Below are 25,337 nucleotides of genomic sequence, written 5' to 3'. Positions count from 1 at the left end.
TGTAAAAAAGCACTTTTATTTTTATATATATTCATTCATTCATTCATTTCTTAATATTTCATTGTTTGTTTTGTATGTTAAATACACATGCTGTATTTAATTAACGGAATACATTTACACATACAGTATAAATTTAGTGCACTGAGGTGAATGAAAGGTTGTGATATATTGCACCTCAAAGTGCTGCATCTAAAGTGAGCGTTTCAGCTGAGAGCACCTGTCATGACAACAGGCTTTGCCTCGTTAGCATGCTTTTCAGGTATAGCAGCAAAAAACATGCTTATCTTCCCTCCACTGCCCACTTCAACCTCATCCGCATTCGTGTGTGTGAGTGTGTATCTGTGTGCAGACATGCTACTGTATATTTGTGTGTGCACTGTGCAGGTTCTGCTGCGTTTTCACTTTCTGATACCCAAACTCTCCCTCTGAGAGAGCCTGTCATTGAAACAGATGTCTGCTCACCTTGCGCTATCAGCCCCACTACACTCACCCATTTTAACCCCCATCCCCCCTTTTCACCCTTTCCTTTTCTAAAACTACTCTGTGCATCTTCCTCCCTAGCCTAAGCCTACGAGCCTCCCGGGAATGTCAGAATAAGGAGAAGCTGCTGGAACAACGCTTCCGTTCTTCTCTGCATGACTTCCGGCAGTGGATGGTCAATGCCAACATCTCGACTGCCAAATGCTTTGACTCCCCTCATAGCATCCAGGATGCCTCCATCGCTCTCCAGCAGATCCAGGTGAGAGAGTGGATTGGTTGTGGACAGTACTCTGTCCAGGAGGGCTCATCCTAACTGGGCAAATTTCAAGATTCCTGGAACACATCCATAGCCAGGCCACAGCAGGTTGTCTGTATTCCTGTCAAGTAAAAGTAGCCAGATTTTGATAAAGTGATAGCCCATTCTCAGGTCCCATGGGCCAGTTTATGAGGCCACCATCCAGCCAAAGATGTGCCAGACTGGTCTATTTATGACTTCAATTAGCACGGTAGAAAACCCATGAGAGAGCATGGAAAATGCACAGTAATGATGTATAGCTATGATGAAAGAGACATAGTTAGACCTGGAAGGAAATCACCTGAGAGTTCTGCAGATTACCTAAAATAGATTTCTTTAATATTTTGGCTTTTTATTTCTATCTTTTCATAATAGTGTCATTGTCAGTGGTTCCCAAAAATGGGTCACTGGTCTGTTCTGTTAAAAAATAATGGAAATAATCAAATTTACCATATTAGCTTAAACGGGAGGAGAAAACACTTGTATCTTTTGTAATAGACATCAAAATCTTCAGGGTCTGTGTGCCTGATGGATTTTATTTTATTTTTTTTGTTTTGTCAACCTGTTCACGTTACATCAGAAATACTGTCTCATTTAAATAAGGAACATTCATCTTTATATTTTCTTGTTACTATTTTATTTTGTTACAATTTGTTTTGTTTTCTTAAAATGTATTGATTTTTTTACTTCTTACAATTTATTTATTCATTTTCAGCAGTTACAGTTTGAGGTGTAATTTGTTTTATTATTTTATTTTATTTAAAATGTATATTTAATGCAATGTTGTGACAAATTTTTAAAAAGAAAAAGAAAGGATAATATATTTACTCTCTGTCTCTTGTTATGGACATAGAAGACTTACTGTAACAGTCCAATCAGTATTTTGCTACAGATTCCTCTGTCACAGTTAGCTAGACACGTTAGGCAGATGCCAACATGTACAGGTTACATGACATGTCCTCACCAACCAAGATACCAACCAAAATACAAGTTCACTTGCAATGAGGGTAAACATTATTTGTTTTGACCACAGTATGTGGTTATTGTGGAAATTTTTTAGTTGCTGAGACCATAAAACCATTAAAATTCAATTTTTACGCTTATTTTGGCACTGTATTCGGTCGCCATTTGCCGTCCAATGAAAAATATGGGTCCTCAAGCAAAACCAGTTCAACCTCTTTTTAGCATTTGTCTCCATACATAAATTCATTCCACAGAATACTGCACATATTTTCTCCACAATCAGCAGAGAAAAAAAAGCACAGATCAGCACAGACTCTGTGTGTTCCTAGATGTAGCATAGATAACAATAAAAAGGGGGATATATGAAGAAAGATGCAGAACAGGGTTACCGAGAAGGAAAGATGGAAACAACGCTCCTCATTTTTTATTTACCATCAAATACATTTCAAATGTGGAACAATGTTTCCGCATGGCTTACTGCCCTGAACCACCAACACAGCGGCAGACATGCTTTGGGTCATACATAATTGCATCTGTACCGTTAGAGTGGAGAAGGACAGAAAAAAGACGGGACGTGCACGCCTCACAGATGGTGAGAGATCCCTGCTGGGTGGCTGTCAATGTCTGGACGTGACTCATTGCACTTGCTGCCCTCTGCTCTGTGATAGTCTACTTGTGTCTGTGTGGCTGACGTCTTGCTCATTCTGCTCCACAGGAGTTCAAAAGTGACGAGGAGCAGGGCCAGACCAGACTGAATGCTGTCCTGACCTATGGAGAGCAGCTTAGTAGCGTGATGCCTGTCGACAGAGTGCAGGCGATCAGGACCAAAGTAAATGCAGCCAAAGATGACTGGAAGAGCCTGATGGACAGCTTACTGAGAAGAGAGACGGCCTTACAGGTAGAACTGCATAGAGAGAACTGCAACATTCGTTTCTGCGTATTTTATGTATAATGTTTTTTATTTTATTTTAGTAGTAGAGAAAGCTTAGTAGAGTTTGAGTGAATTTTTTAAAGACATCTCTGCATATTACTATTTTATTTTTAATACCCCAGTCACATTAAATTTTTAATAAGTAAAAGTGTCTGCAAATTTAATTTAATTTGTAACACTTTAGTGTAGGGAACAGTTCTCAATATTAACTATTTGTTTATTAGCATGCCTATTATTGACATATTGGCTTATAAAGCTCATATTCTGCATTACCATATTCTACATCCCTAATCCAACCCAATACCTAAATTTCATAACTGTTAATAAGCAACAAATTAGGAGTTTATTGAGGCAAAAGTCATAGTTAATCATTTGTTATTAGAGAGAATTTGACCTTAAAATAAAGTGTGAATATTTTATTTTATTTTAATTCTAAATTAAAAACCATATACAGCTTAAGGAACATGTAACGTCTCTGAACATGTTCTTTTAGGTCTTGCAGTCTCAGATGCAGGACTTTGAGGCAAGTGTGGAACCCCTTCAAGACTGGCTGAACAGGTCTGAGATCAGTGTGCAGGAGAGCAGCGCTCGCCTCCATGACCTGCCCGCCAAAAGACTAGAGCTCTCTAAACTTCAGGTAAACCCAGATAACCTTACTGATTTATTTATACTTATTCATAAGAGCTTTGATCTGCCAGAATTAAATCAATCACTTCTATTAAGATTCTCGTCCTCACTGACTATACCTTGAAAATCAGTGTAATGTAATTTGTTGACAGAAGAACATTTGATTTATGACTAATTGGTTATGCATTGAACATTTGGAGATTATTAAAAACACATTTTTCTTCTTTTCAAGTCCTTTGAACACAATCTAGCTGTTTAAACATGTAATTAAATGATCAGATGAAATCAGCTAGAACTGTGGCAGTGGATTTTTCAGTACTTAAGCTCAATTAAATGAGTTGAACAGAAGTAGGATCTGCTGGAGATAATGAAATAAACCATGTCTGTCAATGATGATTCCGCTGAGTCAAGCTTTTTGCCACATTTGAGGATTAAGCTGACATGCAATTAATTTCTCACTCTCCAACTGCTCTCAAAGAACAAAACCCCCAATGAACAATTTGACAATAACATGAATGTAGAATAGAGGTGGTAAAGATAAACATTTCTATTTTTGCCTTATCACAAGATCTTTCATCTCTATTTTGTATTGCTTTGTCGCCTGCTGGTCCCTTTTGTCTGCTCTGTTGGCAATTACATTTCCAACAGTGTATCTGTACAGTGTGTGGATGTCCTCTGAGTGATTATCCATCCCCTCCCATCTCCCCTTCCCCTGCTTTTACCCACTTTCCCTCTTAATCCCTTTATCCCCAGAGTGCACCCAACATGATAGACTCTATTATCATGAACTGTGTCTGCCTAACTGACAATTTCACAGTCTGCTCTTTTTCCATCTAGAGAAAAGAAGCAAGAAATTTGCTTGTGGTGGTCTTTTGTGCCCTAATGTATTAAGTGTGTTTAGTAAAAGTTTTGTGTTGTTTGGAGAACGGGACTTGTCCATCTCAGAGGATGTGTTCAAAAGCTCATGTTGGCTATTAGTGTGGTTTTTCATGGCATGAACATTCGTCATTATCCTTGTGTGACCCCTGATTGCACACCCTCAGACGCTGCTGGAAGAGATGCGCTCCAGAGAGTCTGAACTGGCAGAGCTGAGAGGGCGAGCACATGGCCTCTGGGAGGGTCAGGGTGCTGGGAAGAGCTTTGTGCATCAGGTCTGCCAGCTAGCTGCATGCTACTTGGCCTTGAGCAATCTGATTAAGGTAACCTCCTTTACCTTTCTGTTTACCTCATCAGTCCTGTGTTTGTGTTTGTGATTAAAGTTGAGCTCATTATTAATGACCTGTTGAGATCTGTCAGGAGAGTTACTATATGCTTTACATTTTTCATTGTTTACTTAACTCTAAGTAACAGGTTTAGTTTGAATCTGGGAGACTGTGTAAAGGTTTTTTATATAAAATGCTAATTGAAAGTGGTGAGTTTCTATTGATATGCTTTTATTTCGGAGAAAGTCATCTGTTGCATTTGTGCGTTTCTTTTCTCACTAGTTCGGATGAATTACATTTGTTTCTATTTTCTTGACTGATTGTGTACATTGTCTATAATTTAAAATTTAGCAGACAGAATGGTGATTTTTTTTTTTTTACATTTAAAAAAAAATCTTCAAAAGCGATTGTAAAGTCATTAATGTTGCAATAGAATTTCTCTAGTTAAATAAATGCTGTTCTTTTAAACTTTCAGTTTATCATAGAATCCTGATGAAAAATGTATCATGGTTTTCACAAAAATATTAATATATATTAAATATTAAAATATAGAAAACAGTTTTTTTTTTACAGTTTATTGAATTTTTTACTCTATTTTTATTAAAAAATCTGACCAACTCCAAACTTTTGAAAAATTTTGGACATAAAAAAGCTAAATACTTAGGGATGCATTGATATTACATTTCAGACTAATACCAATAATTATTTCCAATTAATGGCCAAATAACCAATAAATGTCATATATTAAAGCTCTGTATTATTTCATTAATAGATATTAAAATAAAACACTAAAAACTACACTGCTACTGCTAAGTGAATTTAGGCATTTCAACATGAAAATGTACAGTATAAAAAGTTTTTGACATTTGCTAAAAAACTTAATATTAACCAAAAATAATAAATGTTATTAAAAAAGCGAGAATTAAATCACTCCAAAAGGTAATCTAAATTTAAAATTAGGAAATATGCACAATTTAAATATCCAACTGTTAGATAACAATAATTGAATGATTTGAAGAATTGAATAAAGGATTTTTGTAATATTGTATCATTTATGTGCATATTTAATGAGACTTTAATGAGACTGTGTAAAAAAATAGATTTCATTTGTCCAGTCTTTTACTCTAGTCTTGACTTCTCTCACCCACCTTCTGCAGGAGAAAGTATCAAGGGTAGAACGAGTTGTGGGGGAGCATCAGCTATTTTCACAGGGCCTTCAGGAACTTCAGAACTGGGTTTCAGAGTCCCAACAGGTCCTCAAGACCTGCAGCTGCCCCACATCTGACAAGAGTGTGCTTATCACCAGAATGGGCCAGCTTGAGGTACATTGTCATTTAGTCTACACATTTTACTGTTTTACAGGTGTTGCTAAATCATAAGGACAACCTTCAAGGGTTTTGGCACTCATAAATTAGTTTGTACGTTTCATTTGTACATGTTGAGTGTATAACAGGATTTCTAATTGTTTGCAGACTTTATTGGCCGCTTGTCAGGGGAGAGAAATCCAACTAAAGATGCTCATCACCAGAGGGGAGTCTGTCCAGAGGAACACCTCGGCCGAGGGTGTACCAGTGGTTCGCAAGCAGATCCAGGACCTCAAAGACTCCTGGGAATCACTCTTGTCAACATCCATACAGTGCAAAAGGTCAGAAAAGTCCTGTCTATCACTTTTCTTTATCTCTATTTCCTCAGATGCGTGTTCATCAAGTGTCTGAGTGGAAGTAGTAGTTGTCTCGTTTATGTGTTGAATTTACAGCCAGCTGGAAGGTGCCTTGTCACACTGGACCAGTTACCAGGAAGATGTCTGTCAGTTTGAGTGCTGGATGGAGCGAGTAGAAGAGAGCCTCGGAAACTCCGACAAACACTACGCAGAAATGAGGGACAAGACAGCCAATCTAGGCCGTGCTAAAGTAATTCATACATTTCATGTGCATACTTGCACAAGGATATATAATGTGATTATAATACCATCATTTTATACTGGATTTGTTATTTAGATAACAGTTGTTTATTCTTACAGTTCTGTTAAAAAATTGAAATCTCAAAGTATTAATAACTTTTATTGCTATGCTCTGTACAGCTCCTCTATGAGGAAGTTCTTAGCCACTCTAGCCCTTTAGAGACCATTGCAACTAAGGGTTCCAACATGACTGAACATACAGCCACCCAACAGGAGATCCAGAAGCTCAGTGAGAGATATACAGCCATTAAAGATAAAGCCAAGGTAAGCCAAAGATGTCAAACTGTAGGCAGCAGACCAGTGTTTACATTTGTTTTGAGTGGTCAAGAAGAATTATTCAGCACAAACTACTTAATATGATGAAACCTACCAGTGGTTATAGAGTGCAACTGTCTTGCCGACAGGGGAAATTAATTTTTAACAATAACATAAATATTTAAAGACAGACAGCTTTGAAGGTGCTGAGCAATGTTTTTAAAGAAGCCATAAATCAGTATGATTTACTCTTCATTTTTAAAAATAAAAAAAATGTAATAACCAAATTTCCAGTGAAGAGCTATACCAAATATTACCCTGAAAAAAACATTCAGCAATCAGAGAAATTTTTGTTACCATGGAAACAGAATAGCCAAAGAGCTATGCCAAGCTGCAACCTCCCGCTCTCTCCCGTGAAGCCAACAAGGTAAAGTAATTCATCGACCAATGACCAACTTTACAGCAGGAAAAAACATGGTTACATACTGGTTCAAAAAATTAGTTTGATATATATAGCTAATTTTTCCCCTCATGACTACTGTGAGGGGGGGATTTTTTTTTTTATAACTTAGCCGTTTAAATTATATTAAGCCTAAAAGTTCTGCAATGACTTTCCGCTGAATGAATTTCCGCTGCTGTCACCGTCGTCGAGCTAGGTGGGCGTGGCTTCAGCAACCAATTTTGATTATCCGTGAGGGATGCATGGTGACGCACTGCCAAGATGGCGACGGCTGGCTCCGCCTACTTTTGATTCACTAACGCTCTTAGGAAACCTCTGGGTGTCGTCACGGACACTATGTCCATGATTTTTATACAGTCTATGAGCTAAGCAGTGACCTCCCAGGATTGCACATGAAAATTGTATATGGATCTAGTGGATGGGGTTTGTGGCTCAAAACTCTTTATTTAAGTTTTTTATCTCTGTGGGAAAAAGAATTGGTAAAATGCTTCTGGAACCAAGCAGCAGCTAAGTTTGTACTTATTGTGGAATTATTATAATTTGAAATTATATACTCTGCTGGTGTTTCAGGCTGCTGTCAGTAAGGCAGAAGAATTGGTTCTGCTCCATCAAGAGTATCAGCGTGGGCTTCACATGTTTGAAGACTGGCTGGAACAGGAGCAGAACAGTTTGGCCCACCTCTCACCCCTGGATGAAGATGTAAATGCTCTGGAAAACACGTTAAAAGAACTGCAGGTTAATATAACGTGATTTTTTTATGGCTTTAATATCATAGGATAGAAATATTCTGCACTACCTAATTTTTACTTTTTGTTCTTTCTGTCTAAAAACATATCTAGATGCTCCAGTCTCATTGCCCTAAGGGACATAACTTGCTCAGCTCAGTTCTTGCCAGTCGGGAAAGAGTCATTCCATGGGGTGCCCCTCAAATTGAGGATCGGGCTCTGGAAACTGCACAGACGGAATGGCAGGGCTACCAAGACCGGCTCGGCGAGACCAAACTCCAGGTAGAGCAGGCTCTCGCAAGGGTTCAGAAACTAGAAGGTGTTTTCCAAAGCTTAGACCAGTGGCTGGTTGACATAGAGCTCAAGGTTAAGGTGAGAAGCCACCGTCGCTCTGATGTCAGTGCAAAAGAGGCACAGCTTCAACACCTTAAGGTATGATGCATTATACATCTGCCTGATAGTTTCAGATTTATAGTACTATGGTTTCATGTAGATATGTATCGATCTTTTCCCATCATTCCCTTATTTCAGAGGTGGCAGATTGAGGCTGCTCAACGTCAGGCCGAGGTGGAAGGCCTTAGTACTCTTGCACAGCAAGTCGTCGAGGATGCTCATGTCAGTGGTCGGATCAGTACCAGGGTTACCCAGCTCACTGCCCGCTACCATGCCTTGCTATTACAGATACAGGCAAGTCAGCTTTGTACATTTACAACTTTGATGTACTTGATTATTTCATGAAAGTATGCAGCAGCATTCAGTAAGCTGCCTTTTACTACTTTTTCACAAATAATGTGCATAAAACAATAATTTTATAAATGTTATAATTTTCTATCACTATTTTTATCTGTTTGAATTGTCCTGTTGATTATAGAGACGCATGCCATTCCTATTCATATTGCAGGTTCTTGGATTTTTCTTTTAATTCTGCTCACAGTGTGAAAAATACAATTGACGCTGTGGTTTTACAATCTGGGTGCCTTATTTTCCATGGATCGAACAATATCCCACTAATTATTCCTCTGATTTACGCTGGGGGGCTCAGTTTTCTCCCCAAATCCTCACTCAATCTCTTTCCCAGTGCTATTGTTAACTCCAATTTTTTTTATTGAAATAAAGTTCAAATAAAATAAATTATAAAAGTAAATTTAAAAAACTTAAATGAATATCAAAAATGTTGTCTTGGCAACTAAACTAACTGAAATAAAATAAGTTTCAACAGCAATATTAAATTACTAAAACTGATAGGGGAAGGACCGAATAAGAAAACACAGAAACAGAAATGGGCAAAACACGACACAGAACAGCCCCGAATCCTGACATATCGCCCCCCTCCTGGAAGGTAGAGCACCCGCGAGGGGGCCGACAGACAGAGTCCAGGGAGGAGACGATGGAGGGAGGAGCCAGCGAGGTGCCAGGAGGGGCTTGGAGCAGGAGGAGACCAGCTGGACCCAGGACACAGCCATAATGTCAACCCACGGTGGAGCCGACGAAGGAAAAGCCATGGAGTTGGAATTGCCTCCTACTCCAGGGGGCTGACCAATGGTGTCGGAGCAGGTGAAAGAGGAGCCTGAGGCGAATATGGGCAGCCGATGAGCCAGGGTGACGGGGAGGATTTGGAGGTCCTAGGCGAAGCAGATGGTGCCGGCGACCGATGCAAAGGTGTGGGAGGCTGTGGTGGAGCCGAAGCGCCAGAGTACTGAGGAGGAGCTGAGGGGATAAAGGAGCCTGATGGAGCTGAAGGGACGAAGGAACGAGGCAAAGCCAGAGGAGTGGAGTCTCAAGGTGCAGGATGGTCGATGCCAGACCAAGGCGGAGCTGGAGGGATGAGGGAGCCTGGCGGAGCTAGTGGACTGCTGGACCACAGCGGAGAGGAGGGAACTAGGAGCCATGGTGGAGCCGTCGGGTCCATGGGCAGAGGCAGAGTCCGGGGCTTAGAGGCTGGAGGCGGAGTCAAGGGAAACTGCAGCCATGGTGATGCTGGAGGATGGCAGTCACACGAAGCTTGCACCACATAGTTTGTGGGATAAGGGCAAGAAGAGGGGCTGCCAGATGACAGCAGCGGAGGAGGCAGGAGAGGTTGGGAGGTTGGGCATTTATGAGCCTCCAGGGCTTCAGGCCAGAACTTTGGTAACGGGAGCCCTCTTCTCTTCATTTTGGCACTTTCACCGCGCCATACTCTGCTCACCCTCAACCGTGGTGCTAAGGGCAGAGGTCCTCTGTCCGTGACTTTCTCCCACGTAGTGGGCTCTGTAGCAGGCTCTTGCACCTGGACTTATGTTATGGCCTCCGGCTCCGTGGTGATCCTCAGCTCTATTGCTTTCTTTGGCAATGGCTCTGCGGTTGCGGCAGGTTCTGGCTCTCCATCAGTGGTGGGCTCGGGCTGATGATGAGCGCAGCTGGGTGATGGTTGACTGGGCTCTGGGTCTGGAGTGTCACCGGCGAGATCCCCGCTCGAGGGCCTTCCTCAGATGACGGCACTCTGTACGCAGAGTTTAATCTGGTGTCATAGAACACACAGAGCGTGTCGTCCAAGTAGCTGGAGAGGTTGGTGAGCACCAGAAATAGTCTGGTGTGGCGCTTGAATGATCTTCAGCAGGAGGAGATATTCTGGACGAAGGAGGGGATCCATGGAGGAACACTACAGAAACAAAAAACTGAGGGAACAAACACAGAAACACAAACGGAGGGTAGACACACAGTGGTTACAGTTTTAGTTCGGGTCTTCTGTCACAATCTGTGATGGTGAGGAACAATGGAGACGAGGAATAAACGAAACCATCTGTAATCCAAGAACACAGGGTAGATCCAACCCTGGGAACGGCAGGAAACACATGAACATACCGAGTACACTCGACAGAGACAGCCTGCACAGACTAGGACTTAAGTACACAAGGAAATGAAGATAATTAAATAAACACAGCTGGAAACAAATGTTGAGCTAATCAGGGACCCCAAATTTATACAGGAAAGAGCAAATAAAGAAACACAGAAACAAGGGCAGCAATAATAAATAAAAACCAAGCTAATAAAAATACAATCTAATAATAAAAATACATATAAAAAAATGAAAATAGCTCATTCAAAATATTACTAAATACTATAAAAGTATTTAAATAATGATAAAAAACACAGTTTCTAGCGTTTTTCTTTGCATTGGCATTTTAAAATTATATTTTCACCCCTTCTCTTCCCTTATAATTCATATTAGCCACTTGTTATATGTTTTTGAAGTACAGAAATGCAATAAACATTTTATTTTTATCTGGAATAATTATTGCAGTTATTATTATTTATCATTGTTAAAGTGTTGTTTGATTTTTAAATTAGCTAAATAATGAAACATTTTCAGTTCAATTAAATTTGAATTTCTACTTGATATTCTGTAACTACAATGACGTTTCTTTTAATAGAACCTGGTGTCATTGTCTCACCTTTCACTTTGCTGCCAAAGCAGACCAATGAGTATAATTTCTCAGCCATCTAAATATTGGAAGCTATCCAACCTGGTAAACCACCTCCTGTGACCCTCTGGGAAAAAAAAAAAACCTACACACTGGAAAAATCAATGTCTCCCACATTTAGACCTTAGCTTGTAATTAAACAATATAGGATTCAATCTCGCACATCAATCAGTGCTGCTTTTGTGGTAACAGCAGAATTGTTTTTAACACTTGCTGTAACACCTCTCCTTCCTGCCCACTTCTCTCTAACATGCACACACACCCTGGTTGCGACACAAAATAGAGCGGGTAATTATTCTGTGAGAAACCACAGGCCGCCACATGCTCTGCAGTCAAGAGCTATTATGTCTCTGCAGATAGGTGTGCGCTCGGCACAGCGCAAAAGCGTTAATTGGTGCCACGTGCATGAGGGATCTGCATGTCAACTGAAAAATGCGGCAAAATAGCTTAGCCTCTGCTAGCTAGTGTGCGGCATTGGATCGATCAAAACACTTCATGCTGATGAGACAGAATTCTGAGCGATCTTACCAGTGAGCCTTTTGATTTATTCTCCCATCATTCAGGATACACTCAAACAGCTCCAGGAAGAGATGCAGAACATCACAGATGCTCAAAATGCTCTCAGGACCTTCTCTGATTGGTTGAGCACTGCGAGGAAGAATTTCAAAATCGTTACAGAAAGGACAGAGGCTCTCGATCGCATTACAATGGAAAAGAAAATGAAGAGGCTAGAGGTATGGCCTAGTCAAAACACTAATGTTACTGGTACTGAATATACAGTAGCATGTCCATGTAAATTTTACATACACACACACACACACACACACACATTTATAAATATACATGTATATTAGTGCTGTCAAACGATTATCATGATTAATTGCATCCAAAGTAAAGGTTTTTACATAATGTAAGTATATGCATAGTGTATATTTATGTATATATAAAAAAAAAGAAAAATGTTGTTTATATATTAAACATATTTATTTATAATATAAATTATATGAATATAAATATATATTTAAATATTTTCAAAATATACACTGTATGTGTGTGTATTTCTATAAACATAATAAATATACATAGAACACGCATATTATGCAAACAAAAACGTTTATTTTGGATGCTATTAATCGTATGAAAGCATTAATATATATATATATATATATATATATATATATATATATATATACATCTAAATAAATAAATCATGAAAATAATTAAGATTAAAAGAACAAAAATTTTAATTTAGCAAATAAATGCTTCTATGGCTTTTATTTTTTCCTTTTAGAGTTGAAGGTTTAGATGAACAGATGAAACTGTCACCCTTTCTATCCTGTGGTTTAACAGCTATTGATTTGGCCTGATAAAATTACAAACACACACACCACAGACTAGGACTCTCAGTGGGCCTGGCACAGTTTTGTGCTCATATTTGAGATCGTAAGAGCCAGTGTTTCTCTGTGTGTGCACATGTATGAGTCTCTTTGTCTTCTTAAGTATATGATCAATATGTCTACTAAACAAAGCAAAAGAAAGCTTTAGCGCTATCACACCCTACGTGCACACGTGCACACAGCCACTTCACACACTCCCCCACTGTGATAGCAGAGATGAAGGAACTGTCTGTCTGTGGAACCTGCTGGCAGAGACTGTTTAATTGAAGCAAAGCCCTTGCAGCTTCAACAGCACACTCTTTTCCTTTATACACATATACTACTTATTTGCTTATATTGGTTACTTATATAATCCGCGTCAAGATCAACAGTGCCCCACAGATGCTACTAGCAAAGTCAAATAGAGGCTATCTGTGTTTTATGCACACCCACTCCATTAAATGGTAATGTCAACGGTATACATGCATGTTTTTGTGAATAATTAACAGCCAATTAAGTGTACATTTCTATCGCCAGATCATATTTCTTTGACCAATTATCCTTCTTCCTCGCCTCACTAGCTTCTCATTTCCTTATTTGTGTGTGGAGATGGTCATTAAAACACTGGTGCTGCTTTCTCTGTCAGTACCACAGCAGTAGCTCTAGATCCAGCTGTCCAGCTCTCATGTGCTGCTCTTTGTAGAGACAAAAGGCTGATATCATATAGAGAAGCTTCCTGATTAAAGGTAAAGGAGTAGGATGGGCAAAGTACAGTCATTGCTAGGGAAACCCCACTGCGGAAGCACCTTTTAAGGCCTGGGTAATTGGGTCTTCCTCCCATATCTCTAACCGGGGCCTCGCAGGGTGTCTGCACACAGGTGTCAGGAGCCCGGGAGGCTTCAAAGTACCCATCAGAAAAGTCCACTTCAGAGGAGCGCTCTCAAAACCTGTAGCTCCATGTGATTTGAAAGGATCAGAAGCTGTCAGAAATAGGAAATTCTATACTTGTCTTGGTTGCACACTGGGGAAGGCATAAATATCTTTCCTCTTGCTCATTAAATTATTGATTTTTTGTTGTTGTTTTTTTTTTTTTTTTTTTTTTTTTTGTACCCTTTCGTTCGTTGTTTAAAAGACTTTCTCACCCGTCAGTCTCTGCAGGGTGACATGGATCAAGGTCACAGCCTGCTTAAAACACTTCGAGAGAGTGCAGAGCAGGCCGTTTCCTTTCTGGATGACCCTGGAGCATCCAAGCTAGAGAGGGAAGTGCAAACAGGCCGATCACAGCTCGAAGAGCTTATTCTGGGGCTACGGGAAGAGCATGCAACCCTGGAAAGAAGCCTTGTGCTCTATAAAGATTTCCAAGAGCGCTACAAGAGCCAAATGCAGTGGCTTAGGGAGACTCGAGCCCTTCTCTGTTCCACTGTCGAACCCAAAGCAGAACTTTACCAGAGAAAAGCCCAGCTGAACAAGTACAAGGTAGGTGATTTGTTGTCTTTAACTGATATGAAATCTGTACTTGTGACTAGCTCTTTCCACAAAAGTGGTAGTCCCCTTAATCACTTCAAATAAGTAGAATTGTCAGTGATCTTTTGCATGCACTGAGATATGTAAATTATTTAATAATATAAAATATATGTAATATACATATATACTGTATATAAATTAGTTTAATATTGTCAAATTATAATTTTTTAATAACTGTTTACTATTATAATAATATACTTTGACATGTAATTTATGCCTGTGATGGCAAATTCGAATTTTCAGCAGCCTGATCTTTAATGATCCTTCAGAAATAATTCTAATATGCTAATTTGGTGCTCAAGTCACATTTCGGTCACATATTATTTAAAGGTTCAATTCCTTCTATTAACAAGCTATTAACTATGACTTTTGCTTCAATAAAAACTCCTAATTTGCTACTTATTAATAGTTAGTAAAGTAGTTGTTACGTTTAGGTACTCGGTAGGTTTAGGGATGTAGAATTTGGTCATGCAGAATATGTGCTTTATAAGCACTAATTAACAGCCAATATGTTAATAATAGACATGCTAATAACTAGCAACTAGTTAAAAGTGAGAATTGGTCCCTATACTAAAGTGTTACTGACATTTATTATCATTTTCTATGTTAAAAACAATTGTGTTGCTTAGTATTTTTGCCTAGTATTAATGACATATTTTGTTTCTGGATTTTTCAATCAATTTGAAGTTCATAAGAACAGCATTTATTAGAAATTGAAATCATTGTAAAAATGCAAAATTGTTTAGCTTTTGATCCGTTTTAATGTGTCCTTGCTGAATTATCCATGTATGTGTATTTTTATCTGTATTCATTGTTCTGTTGTGTCCAGGCTGTAGAGCAGACGTTGCTATCTCGTGATTCTGCCGTGAGCTTTGTGCTAGAGAAAGGAGAAACTCTGCTGACCCTCCTCCACTCCCCTTCCATCACAGACAACATGACCAGACTACAGGCCGACTACCAGGAGCTATGTAGCTCAGCAAAGGTGAGCCCGCAAAGACTACAAAAACAATCATTTAAATGCAACATATCATAGAAAATATTTTCTACTGTGAAATAGTTACATATGCTAACGTACATAATGTACATAAAGCTCACTACTCAGTCCACCCAGCATGTTATAGACACTTAAGCAGCAAAACAGGTAATTCACAACATGCTGTGATATTAGAACATCAATATATGACCTCCAGCATTTACATATCAATGCTTTTTTTAGCAATTTGGATGGGAAACAGTCTTACATATATAGAATCATTTAAAACTAAATTGCAAATTATAAAGAGTGGGGAGAAACAAATTTCTATGAATGTGTAGATTATTACCCTTTTAAGCTTTTGAATAATAATTTGAAGGCTTTATGTGCTATTTCCTCAAAGATGGCATCCATTAACCCTGCAATCAGTACCATGAATACTCATTTTCAAATGATCCATCTCATGCTTGCAGCTGTCAGACGCTCTTTATAGCATGAGAGTTTCCAGCTGTGTGTTTATATATGTGCTTCGGTGTGAGTGCTTGCAAATGTCTCGATCATTTCTGCAATTGAAATCTATTTCCTCAGACCCACGTTCACAGATTGGAAGCTCAGGTTAAGAAACAGGAGGCGTACCACAAAGATCTACAGGAAATTGAGCGTTGGCTGTTGCAGATGTCGAGCAGGATGGTGACTCCTGACCCGTCATCAGGCGGTGGCCTGGAAGCTGCCACTCAGCAGCTAGCCAGACATAAGGTGACAAATCACAAAGCTTCACAGAAGAGCAGAGCCCTATAAATATCCAAACACACCTGCATTTTGTTTACACACATAAAAAAATGTTGTCATTACAGTTTCACTTAATATTGGTATTGACAAAAATACAAAGCATTTACTATGAGAACCTTTTGCTTAAATTAATGTTTGCACATATCGTCTGATCTCAGGCTATTATGGAGGAGATAGCAGGTTTTGAGGAGCGTTTGGCTACACTTAAGGAAAAGGGAGAGGAGCTGTTGTCCGGTTGCAGCGAGCGCCTCCAGGCTCGGCTTCGCCAGCAGATTCAGAACCACCAGCAGGGAGCAAGAGACAGCTACTCGGCCATCTGCAGCACTGCCCAGCGTGTGAGTTTACTTGCCAACACACCAGCACAAGACCAGCATTGTGCCGATGTTCACTGTGCATATAGACCTACAACAGTATATAAAGACAGTTAACATAGGCAGAAGTGTGGTTATGTGATTTTTAATGATGGACACAATGGTGTATCCGTTATTGGCCTGTAAAAATGTCTGCAAACATTAACTAGCTGTTAAAAAGCAGCCAATTATGTTCTATCGACCACATGGGGACGGATGTCATGGACATTTAACAAATCATGAAATAAAATTAAAAAAAAAACGCCTCTGGCTTGGTGGAAAATTACAAGAAAGTTTTAGTGCAGTTTTATTTATATTATATTATATTATATTATATTATATTATATTATATTATATTATATTATATTATATTATATTATATTATATTATATTATATTATATTATATTATATTATATTATATTATAAAAAATAATTGAATAAACAATGAATAATACAAGTAATATGTATTTATGTATTTATTTATTGATTGATTTATTATCAGTTGTTTCCAGTAAATTCTACTATATTGCAATTTTTTAGTTTTAGTGCTCATTAATTGTATGATTTCCAGTCATTGTGCTGGTGTCATTGTTTATTGTCCCTCTGCTCACATCAAGCTTTGCTCCAGCAGCAAGCTGAAGCATGTGCCAACTTTCTGCCACTCTTCCAGAACCTCCTGATTATTTTAATCCACCCTGCTTGGCTTCCTAGTTGCACAGGTCCAGTAAAGTGTTGACAAAATTCTCCTTTCAGTGTATTTGCCTTTTAAATCAGATTAAACAACCCTTACTACGCAGTCAATAAACTGGGGATGCCTGGCAATGAAATGTGCTTGACATTTTGACTCCTGCGTGCCAGTGTCATTACAAGGAGGCCCATCAGGAGGCACTAAGAAATCATTTCTCCATGAAAGCGTATCATTAAAGCCCATGGCAATGAAAGTGAGCACGTATACCCCCCTTTGCAAATCACCATTTCCCCCCTACTCCAGCTCTTGCAGTATCCTACCAAAAGCTGCCACCTGCTTTCCTCTAAGAACCCTAATCACAAGCACCCCTAATATGGCAACTACTCTCTGCCATCTGACACACTGCCTGCTCAGTCACTTTCTGAGCAAACCACCCAGTCTATTAATACCTCGCCCTCTTCCCGGTGCCAGTTTTATTTTGCCCAAGTCCAATTCCGTCAAAACAAGCCGAGACATTGATAAAACCCCTCCCTTCTGGTTTGCTAGTTTATACCCCTTACCAACATCTTGTGCCAACCTTGCCAGAACAATGCCATCCGGTAAATCCCACCACCTGGCAGTCTGGTCAATGAGTTCCTCAGTCTGCATGTGCTCTGCCAACTCCTGCCGTCTGCCAAAGCAAGCCTGTCGATGCCTGCCCCCCGCGAGGGCTCGTGAATTAAGAATGTCAATCAGCGTCAGCTTTTCTGCTCGCGGGATTAGGGATGCCAGAGCATTCAACACCTGTCAAATGGACTTTGCTTTATGTTGACCCGACTTAGCATGGTTAACCGTATGCTCCACTCATGTCGTTTTCTATTTTGCTCCTCAAATATGTCAGGGTCCCGCTGTTCTTGTTTTATACAGTTAAGGATTACTTGAAATACACTTTGAGGTGCACTTTTTAACCAATTACTTAGTTTTGGCCACTTCATGCAGTGTGGTTATTTTAAGACTTGAGGCAAAAATGTGTCTGTTTGTGCAGGTGTATCAGAGTCTGGATTGGGAACTGCAGAAGCATGCAAGTCTGCGGGATACGTTGCAACTGTGTCAGACGTGGCTTTCAAATGTACAGGAGGAGATACAGCTTCCTGCACATGCACCACACTGCCTACAGGAGGCGCTAGCACAGGTATACTTTTTAATGTTACTTTGTACGTGTTCACAAAAGTGGCACAATGAAGTTGGTATAAGAAAGTCAGACTCATCACTATCATCAATTCTCCTGGGGGGTCTCTTAAATATCCCATCAGATGAAGCAGGAACGAACTCTGCAGGAACAGGCTAGTACCTATTTGCAGCTGGTGTGCTCCACCTGTGATCTTTCTGATGATCAGGTACGAGAGACAGCTGCTGAGATACAGCAGGTCAAACTTCAGGTGAGTAATTAATAGAATGTTAAGAATACATAAACATTTTCTAACTTAAGGTTTTAGTTGCTTCTTCAAATACAGGCACTTTTATATGGAGCTCCTAAAGGGTGACAGGAGGAAAAACATTTTTAGTGCTTTTGCATTCCCCAGAGAAGCTTCATTTTTCCTCCCATCTCATTTCAGTACCAGGGAATGCTTTACATAAAACCTCTAAATATTTTTATGATGTATTTTTTGCTACTTTTCAAAAGATGTTTGTGTAGATTTTATTGATTTAAGATTGTCCCATACCCAGACTTTCAATTTTAAAACATGAAAATACATTTTAAAAAAACATGGATTTGGTTGGAAAATACTTAGAGATGCTTTCCACCTAATGCAGATCGAGGAAAGGATGCTGGAATCTCAAGAACTGGCAGATAACTGGAGAGAGATTAAAGACTTGCGTTCCAACCTTGAGTGTCGTCTTCTTGAGGCCGAACAACTCCTCCAGAGCATGTTAAGGAGGCCAGCTGAGCTTGAGCCAAAGGTTGCTCAGAACCAGCTGGACCAGGCTCAGGTAAGCAACAGCTATGTGTCCAGATGACAGCCATTAGAAGACAACAACAATGATTACCTATTTGTATGAACCAGGGGTTATATTAGATTTTTTTAAAAAGCTACAACTAATTTTATATTGCATTAATACTTTATGCACAAGTTTTATACATTATCTGTACAGTATATCAGTTAATCAGATGCAGTCTATTATGTATTGCTGAAAGCTCTGGTGAGCTTTGCCCTCTCTTACATTTCCTGGCAGGAAGCTTCATTCATTAATAAAGATTTCTCCCCAGATTACTCGTCTGGGTGTAATTATAGATGTGTGAATTGATTTGTCAGTGCCTGTAATAACAGCGTCCAGGCAGACCCTTTCATTGTGTGTGAAAAATAGCACATATTACCATCTCCGGATGTGCTGAGAATTGTCAACAATAGATTGAATGAAAACCCCAATTACCTCAAAGCTCACTCTCTGCCAGTGACAGAGGGTGTCATCCAGAGCTGTCCATTTGGCAGGATATCAAATAAAGACAGGCAGCATTTATTAATAACACCCCATATTTTATGCCACAAAGGACTTTATCCAGGAGATGCGAGCCAGGCAGGTTGATCTGACCCAGCTGAGAGAGAGCATCAATAGGCTAACGGCTGGTCAGGAGTCCCCTGAGCTTATGGAAGTTGGGCGGCTGCGCTGTGCTTGGCTGGATCTGGGCAGACAGGCTGCACAGCTGCTGGAACAGAAAGAGGAGGATCTACAGAGGAGTGGGGACTATCATGACTGCATTTGTATGGTGGAGGAGTTGTTTGACCAGCTGTCCAAGAAATGGGATCAATTGGCCAGGCATGCAACATTTCCTTTCAAATTTTGCACAACATATTTATGTTTGATAGTTGCCATGTGTTGTTCTTCAGACATTATTGTCAGTCAGTCTGCTCTTTGTTCACAAAAACACTAAATATTTTCTAGGGGAGATATTGAGAGCACAACTGAGTGTCTGGATGCCTTAAAGAAGTTATCCACAGACCTGCAGGACCAGAGATGTGTGCTCGATGACCTGAGAAATAATAGGCATGGGATCTTGCCTCGTCTGAGCTTAGAAGACAGAGACCTGGTTAAGGAGCAGGTGGGTTACCTGGAGCAACGTTGGACCCAGGTGGAGTCGCTTGTCCAGCAGAAAATACAAGATTCAGCGCAAACACTGGAAGAACTCAGTCAAATCGAGGACCATTTGCGGGAGGCTCAGGAGTGGGCTGAGTTGCAGCAGCCATCCCTGTCTGAGGTTCTCAAGACCAGCCCCCCTCCAGATTTGGCCCAGAGCTTTCTGTTTGATCACTTGAGCTTTTGTGCAGAATTGGAGGCCAAACATAAGCTTCTGGCAGAGGCCGTGACAGATGCCAATAGTCTTTCCACTCGTCTAGGTCTTAATGAAAGGAGGAAACTGCAGACTTTGATCCAGGAAGCACAGACAGAAGTAGAATCGCTTGGAACTAAGGCTGCTCAGTATCGTAAAAGCCTCAGCAAAGTATTTACAGAACGAACGCAGTTCCTACAAGCCCTCGACAGAGCAGCTGAATGGATCAGAAAGCAAGAGCAGAGGGCTCTTGCAGATGATCATGTTGCTCTCCTACCAAATGTACTGCACAAGCAGGTGTCAACTTGTAAGAGTTTTACTAGCAGCCTAAGAGCATATCAGGTGGAGCTAACTTCTCTTTGGGTACAAGGACGAGAATTAGTGAAGGATGCCACTGACGAGGAGAAGAAGGAGACCCTTCAGAAGCTGGAGGAGTTGCAAGTTACCTTTGAGGCTTCCTTGCAGAAGAGCATGGAGCATCTGCAGCATCTGGAGAAAGCGCTAGTCATTCGAAAGTACTTTAAAGTGGACCTTGACAGGATCTGTGAGTGGCTAAAACAAGCAGAGGTAGCTACATTTCCCATTATTGACCTGAGCGGGAATGACGAGGAGCTTCAGAACCAGTTAACCGAATACCAACAGCTTCTTGATCATGCTTCAGAGTATGAAAACCTTTTGCTCATCGTCCAAAGGGCAGGACAGGAGATACTTCCCACCTTAAATGAGGTCGACCACTGCTACCTAGATGAGAAACTTAATGGCCTTCCACAACAATACAATGACATGCTGTTGTTGATCAGAGAGAAATGCGACAGGATCCAACAAGTGCTTTTGGAGCGCAGGGAGTTTGAGTCCCTCATCGATGCCACACGCAAGGCTTTGAAGGAACTTCAGGAGAAGTGTGATGGTTTAGAGATGAATTCAGCCAACCAAAGTGTAGAAGAGGGAGAAAGATTGCACAGCAACTATGAAGATCTCATGAAAGCTCTTGCAAATCTGTTTCAGGGAATGAAAGATCTTAGGGTTAAAACTCAGGATTTCCTTATCATGGGTCAGCCATATGCTCCTGAAGTCATTGACCAGCTAGTTAATCTCCACGGCAGTCTTAACTTGCAGATCGAGTGTAAGATGAAAGAATTAAGGAAAACATTAAACATATTAAATGACCATCGAGCAGTAGTTGAGAAAATGGACTATAGCATTACTAGACTCAAGGAACAGCTTGGCAAATTTGACTCCAATGGAGATGAGGAGGCAGATGCCATGGAGAGATTATCTACTCTACACAATTTATCAAAATGTTTTGAAGAGGTTCGTTCCTATCCAGAGGGTCTCAAAGCACAAAAAGATGACCTCAATCAGCACTTTGACTCAAAGACCCTTAAAACTCAGGTTATCTTCAGGGAGGAACAACTTCATACTTTAAAGCAAAAGATTAATGCACACATAGAGGAATGTGAGAGAGGTTTTATGGGAAATAAGGATTTTCAAACTGATATTAAAGTATCAGTAGACTGGCTCAAGAGTTTTAGGGATCGATTAAGACATCCATTAATGTTTGAAGAAGCAAAAATTGAAATTGTGCAGGAGGAGGTCAGGTCACTGTCAGCACTTCAGGAACAAATGAAATCTAGGTTTAGATTATTAGAATATATGACTAATGAAGAGAAACAGAAGTACATAAACGACCAAAAGCCATTGCCAAAACTCTTTGAGACCACTTTAATGGAAATTCCAAAGCTGCAGGATGATCTTCAACAAGCAGTAAACACCAAACAGGTAAGATAAGATATTATTAATTCCTGCGAGTTTGCCTATGTTTTCTGACTGAATAATGAAACACTGAAAGTAGGATTAATGTTTCTTTAAACTGTAATGTGTGTCCTCAGGTGACCTTGCAGACTATTCTGTCTCTGCTCCAGAGATACTACCATTCTTTGCAATCCGTCCAGCAGTGGTTTGAGGACGCAGTTGCTCTTCTTGAGCATGTTTCTCAAGAGGCAGACCTGGAGAAAATTTCAGACTGCCTCAAGGACATAAAAAATATAACAAGCCAGGAGCAAACTGTCAAGCGTACAATGCAAGAAATGCAAGATCTGGTACCTCAAATGGGTGACTTTTTCAGCCCTACTGTAATGATGCAAATCCAGAAACATTGTGAGGATTCTTATCACAAGGTAACAGAGGTCTTTGAGCAGCTAAAACTACGTCAAGACAACTTGCAAAGGTAATGCTAACAAGGTTTTCACATTTATATATATATATATATATATATATATATATATATATATATATATATATAATGTGCACAAGACCCAATCTTGTATCTGCCTTATTCATGTTAATAATATGATTTACAGACATTGATATCTATATTCTGTTTACAACTGTTGTACACATTTGCTTTATTTCTCTGTTAGAAGCATAACTCAGTGGAGATCCTTTCAAGATGAAACAGATGAATTTATCAGGCAGATGAATGAAGTTGAGAAAAGGATGACCGAGTTCACAACTGCCAGAGCAAACTCTGAACAAGAAGCTGTAGACAAGCTTTGTTTATATCAGGTCTATGACTAAGCATTTCTTTCCTTTCGAAATCCTCATACATTGATAATATTGCAGCTTTTCTAAATATTTCCTGCTGATTCCAATTTTTTCTACAGAATATTGAGTCACAAGTTCAGGGTCTTGAAGATGCACTGAATGGCCTGAAAGAAAAAGCAGCACAGCTTGATGAGCCTGCCATAAAAGACACTACTTCTCGGTCAGTCTGTTCACTGAGCCATCGGTGGACTCGGTTGCTCAGCGTTGCTCGAGCTCAGGTGAAAGCTCTCCAGGACTCTGCATTTAACTGGAGATGCACCAGAGAGAAGGTAGGGAAACTTACCAGGGACAGATATTCCCAACTCATTTCACTAAGATACTCTTATAATTTGTTCTCCATTTCAGAGAATGTAATCAAACAAGTACAGTAGTTCAAATCAATACTTGATTGATAAGCAGATAAAATACCCCCCCCCCCCCCATAAAAAAAAAAGAAATAAAAGATTTGAAAACCAATAAAAACAGTTATTCAGGAAGCAGGGAGAACCTGTAGGAGAGCTGAATAAATCTTGGCTGTGGTTCTGTGTTTAGACAAGAGCATCAGTTGCCGGCAATGGCCTGAGAATGATGTAATGCTTGGCAATGACAGTCCATACAAAAATAACCCAACATGGAAGTTGCCAACTCACCACTTTTCCCATAAATCTCTGCTGCAATCACAGGACATGACATCATTGATTGGAGGGATATGCTGTGTAACACACTATATGTACACTATATGTACTTCTTTATATATATATGTAAGATTGTAGAACATGAATACTTTAATATAAAAAAGATTATTGAAGAGAGAGTCATATCAGTAGCATGCTAGCAGTAACTGTTTCTTGTTTAATTTTGGCAGTGCACACTAATTCTATCTTTGTGACCTAAGCCTGTTTCATTGTTCAGCTGAGGATATGACATCACTCAGTAAGAATGAGTCAGTTGCTTGCGAAGCTGTATGTGGCACAGAGAGAGGAGCGTTTTCATTTTTTCATCAGTTTCATCAGTAATTCATTATCAAGAGTTCCTTGATGTCCTGATAGCTGCTATGTGTATACAGTTACTGATGTCCAAAGCTTCTTTCATTCAGTGAAAATTACACTGCATTCATTCTTAATGACTCCCTTTTAATTAAATCTAAAACTCGACATATATGTGAATGGATGTTTTTAAACAATAAAATAAATCTTATAGCATGACAATGTTAGAGCACATATTAACAGCAGTGGAATCAGTTGATGTAACCCTTTCCACATCTCTTTGTGATTAGCTGGAGAAAATGCGGGCTGTCTGTGAGGACCTGCACAGTCGTGTTCCTGACAACATGGTAGAAAAAGCCTCTAGTATGGCAGCCCTACAGAGCCTTCTGGAGTACCACGATTCCTTCAGTCGAGAGGTGGAGAGAGAAAGCAGCGCCCTGACCCTCCTCAGACACCATGTGCTCAACCTGTTCCTCCATTCTCATGCCTCTGCATCCACCACAGACAGTAAACACAACCAAGACAATCCATGTCTGCTGGAAATTCAGAGCATTCAGGAGAAATATGACAAGTATGAATATCTGTCGACCCATCTGTCTCTGTTCTGCCTGTCATTCTGTCTCAAGAGCAGGCAATAAATCCTCTAAATGTTGTTGTTATAAAATTATAGAGACAACTTTTTCAGTTCCACGAATGTTTAATCAATACTTGAAAATATCTGCAGAAAAATGCAGATGTTGAAGAAAAGTTAACCAAACCAAATGTCATGAAACCATTTCCAGTCAGTTTTTGAAACATGTCCAACCCTACTTTTCTGTCATTTGCTTTTACATCTTCAACCATTTGCATAATATGTATTTTTTGTGCCCCTTTTCTCCCTCAGTCTGTTACAGCAGGTGTGTGCAAGCAGACAGCAGGTGCAGGTGGAGCTGCGGGAGAGAGAGGAAGTGGGGAGAGAGTTGGGCCTGCTGAAAGGATGGATTCAGGACACCCAGGGGCTGCTGCTAAGCCCCACAGCAGACCTGGATAACCTGCTTACTGACCTGGAGGTACTGCAGACCACCTTATACAGTGGAGGAGATCCTGATAGTACTTGCATTCTAACATCCTACAACCCAGTTTACTTTGTGGTTTCTGCTAGACGGCTCATGGAGGCATGCAGTCTCACCGCCAGAACCTTGAGCAGATTGCAGATCGTCAGCAGATAAAATACCAGGATCTCAATGCCACCCTTCCTTCAGAGATCAGCACCCAGCTGGCAGAGGTTACACTGGCTCTGGGTTCTGCAGAAGATCAGGTACCTCGATTCATACTAGGAATGTCAAGAATGAAGGTACCAAGTGAATTATGGTGAGACGAGGGATTGATGTAAACATGTAAAAATTTGATTTGTGTCAAAAT

The 25,337-nt window shown here is 40.0% G+C and overlaps 1 protein-coding gene across 1 annotated transcript in view; it reads left to right on the top strand.

Moving 5' to 3' along the window:
- The window catches only part of LOC127984290 (nesprin-1), a 129,901-nt gene that overhangs the window by 10,819 nt on the left and 93,745 nt on the right, over positions 1-25,337 (top strand). The window contains exons 14-40 of the mRNA XM_052586870.1: positions 562-739; positions 2,454-2,636; positions 3,163-3,306; positions 4,340-4,495; positions 5,656-5,820; positions 5,971-6,143; positions 6,255-6,408; positions 6,579-6,722; positions 7,744-7,908; positions 8,013-8,330; positions 8,430-8,585; positions 11,923-12,093; positions 13,885-14,211; positions 15,089-15,241; positions 15,821-15,988; positions 16,180-16,356; positions 18,085-18,231; positions 18,353-18,478; positions 18,855-19,031; positions 19,591-19,856; positions 19,983-22,146; positions 22,257-22,594; positions 22,788-22,932; positions 23,031-23,240; positions 24,227-24,507; positions 24,820-24,985; positions 25,078-25,237. Coding sequence (XP_052442830.1) covers positions 562-739; positions 2,454-2,636; positions 3,163-3,306; positions 4,340-4,495; positions 5,656-5,820; positions 5,971-6,143; positions 6,255-6,408; positions 6,579-6,722; positions 7,744-7,908; positions 8,013-8,330; positions 8,430-8,585; positions 11,923-12,093; positions 13,885-14,211; positions 15,089-15,241; positions 15,821-15,988; positions 16,180-16,356; positions 18,085-18,231; positions 18,353-18,478; positions 18,855-19,031; positions 19,591-19,856; positions 19,983-22,146; positions 22,257-22,594; positions 22,788-22,932; positions 23,031-23,240; positions 24,227-24,507; positions 24,820-24,985; positions 25,078-25,237 — 7,112 coding nt within the window. The remainder of the gene's footprint in view (positions 1-561; positions 740-2,453; positions 2,637-3,162; positions 3,307-4,339; positions 4,496-5,655; positions 5,821-5,970; positions 6,144-6,254; positions 6,409-6,578; positions 6,723-7,743; positions 7,909-8,012; positions 8,331-8,429; positions 8,586-11,922; positions 12,094-13,884; positions 14,212-15,088; positions 15,242-15,820; positions 15,989-16,179; positions 16,357-18,084; positions 18,232-18,352; positions 18,479-18,854; positions 19,032-19,590; positions 19,857-19,982; positions 22,147-22,256; positions 22,595-22,787; positions 22,933-23,030; positions 23,241-24,226; positions 24,508-24,819; positions 24,986-25,077; positions 25,238-25,337) is intronic.

Source organism: Carassius gibelio, chromosome B20, assembly GCF_023724105.1.
Source record: "Carassius gibelio isolate Cgi1373 ecotype wild population from Czech Republic chromosome B20, carGib1.2-hapl.c, whole genome shotgun sequence".
Taxonomy (NCBI): Eukaryota; Metazoa; Chordata; class Actinopteri; order Cypriniformes; family Cyprinidae; genus Carassius; species Carassius gibelio.
Note: the sequence above shows the minus strand (reverse complement) of the source record. Positions and strands in the feature narration are given on the sequence as shown.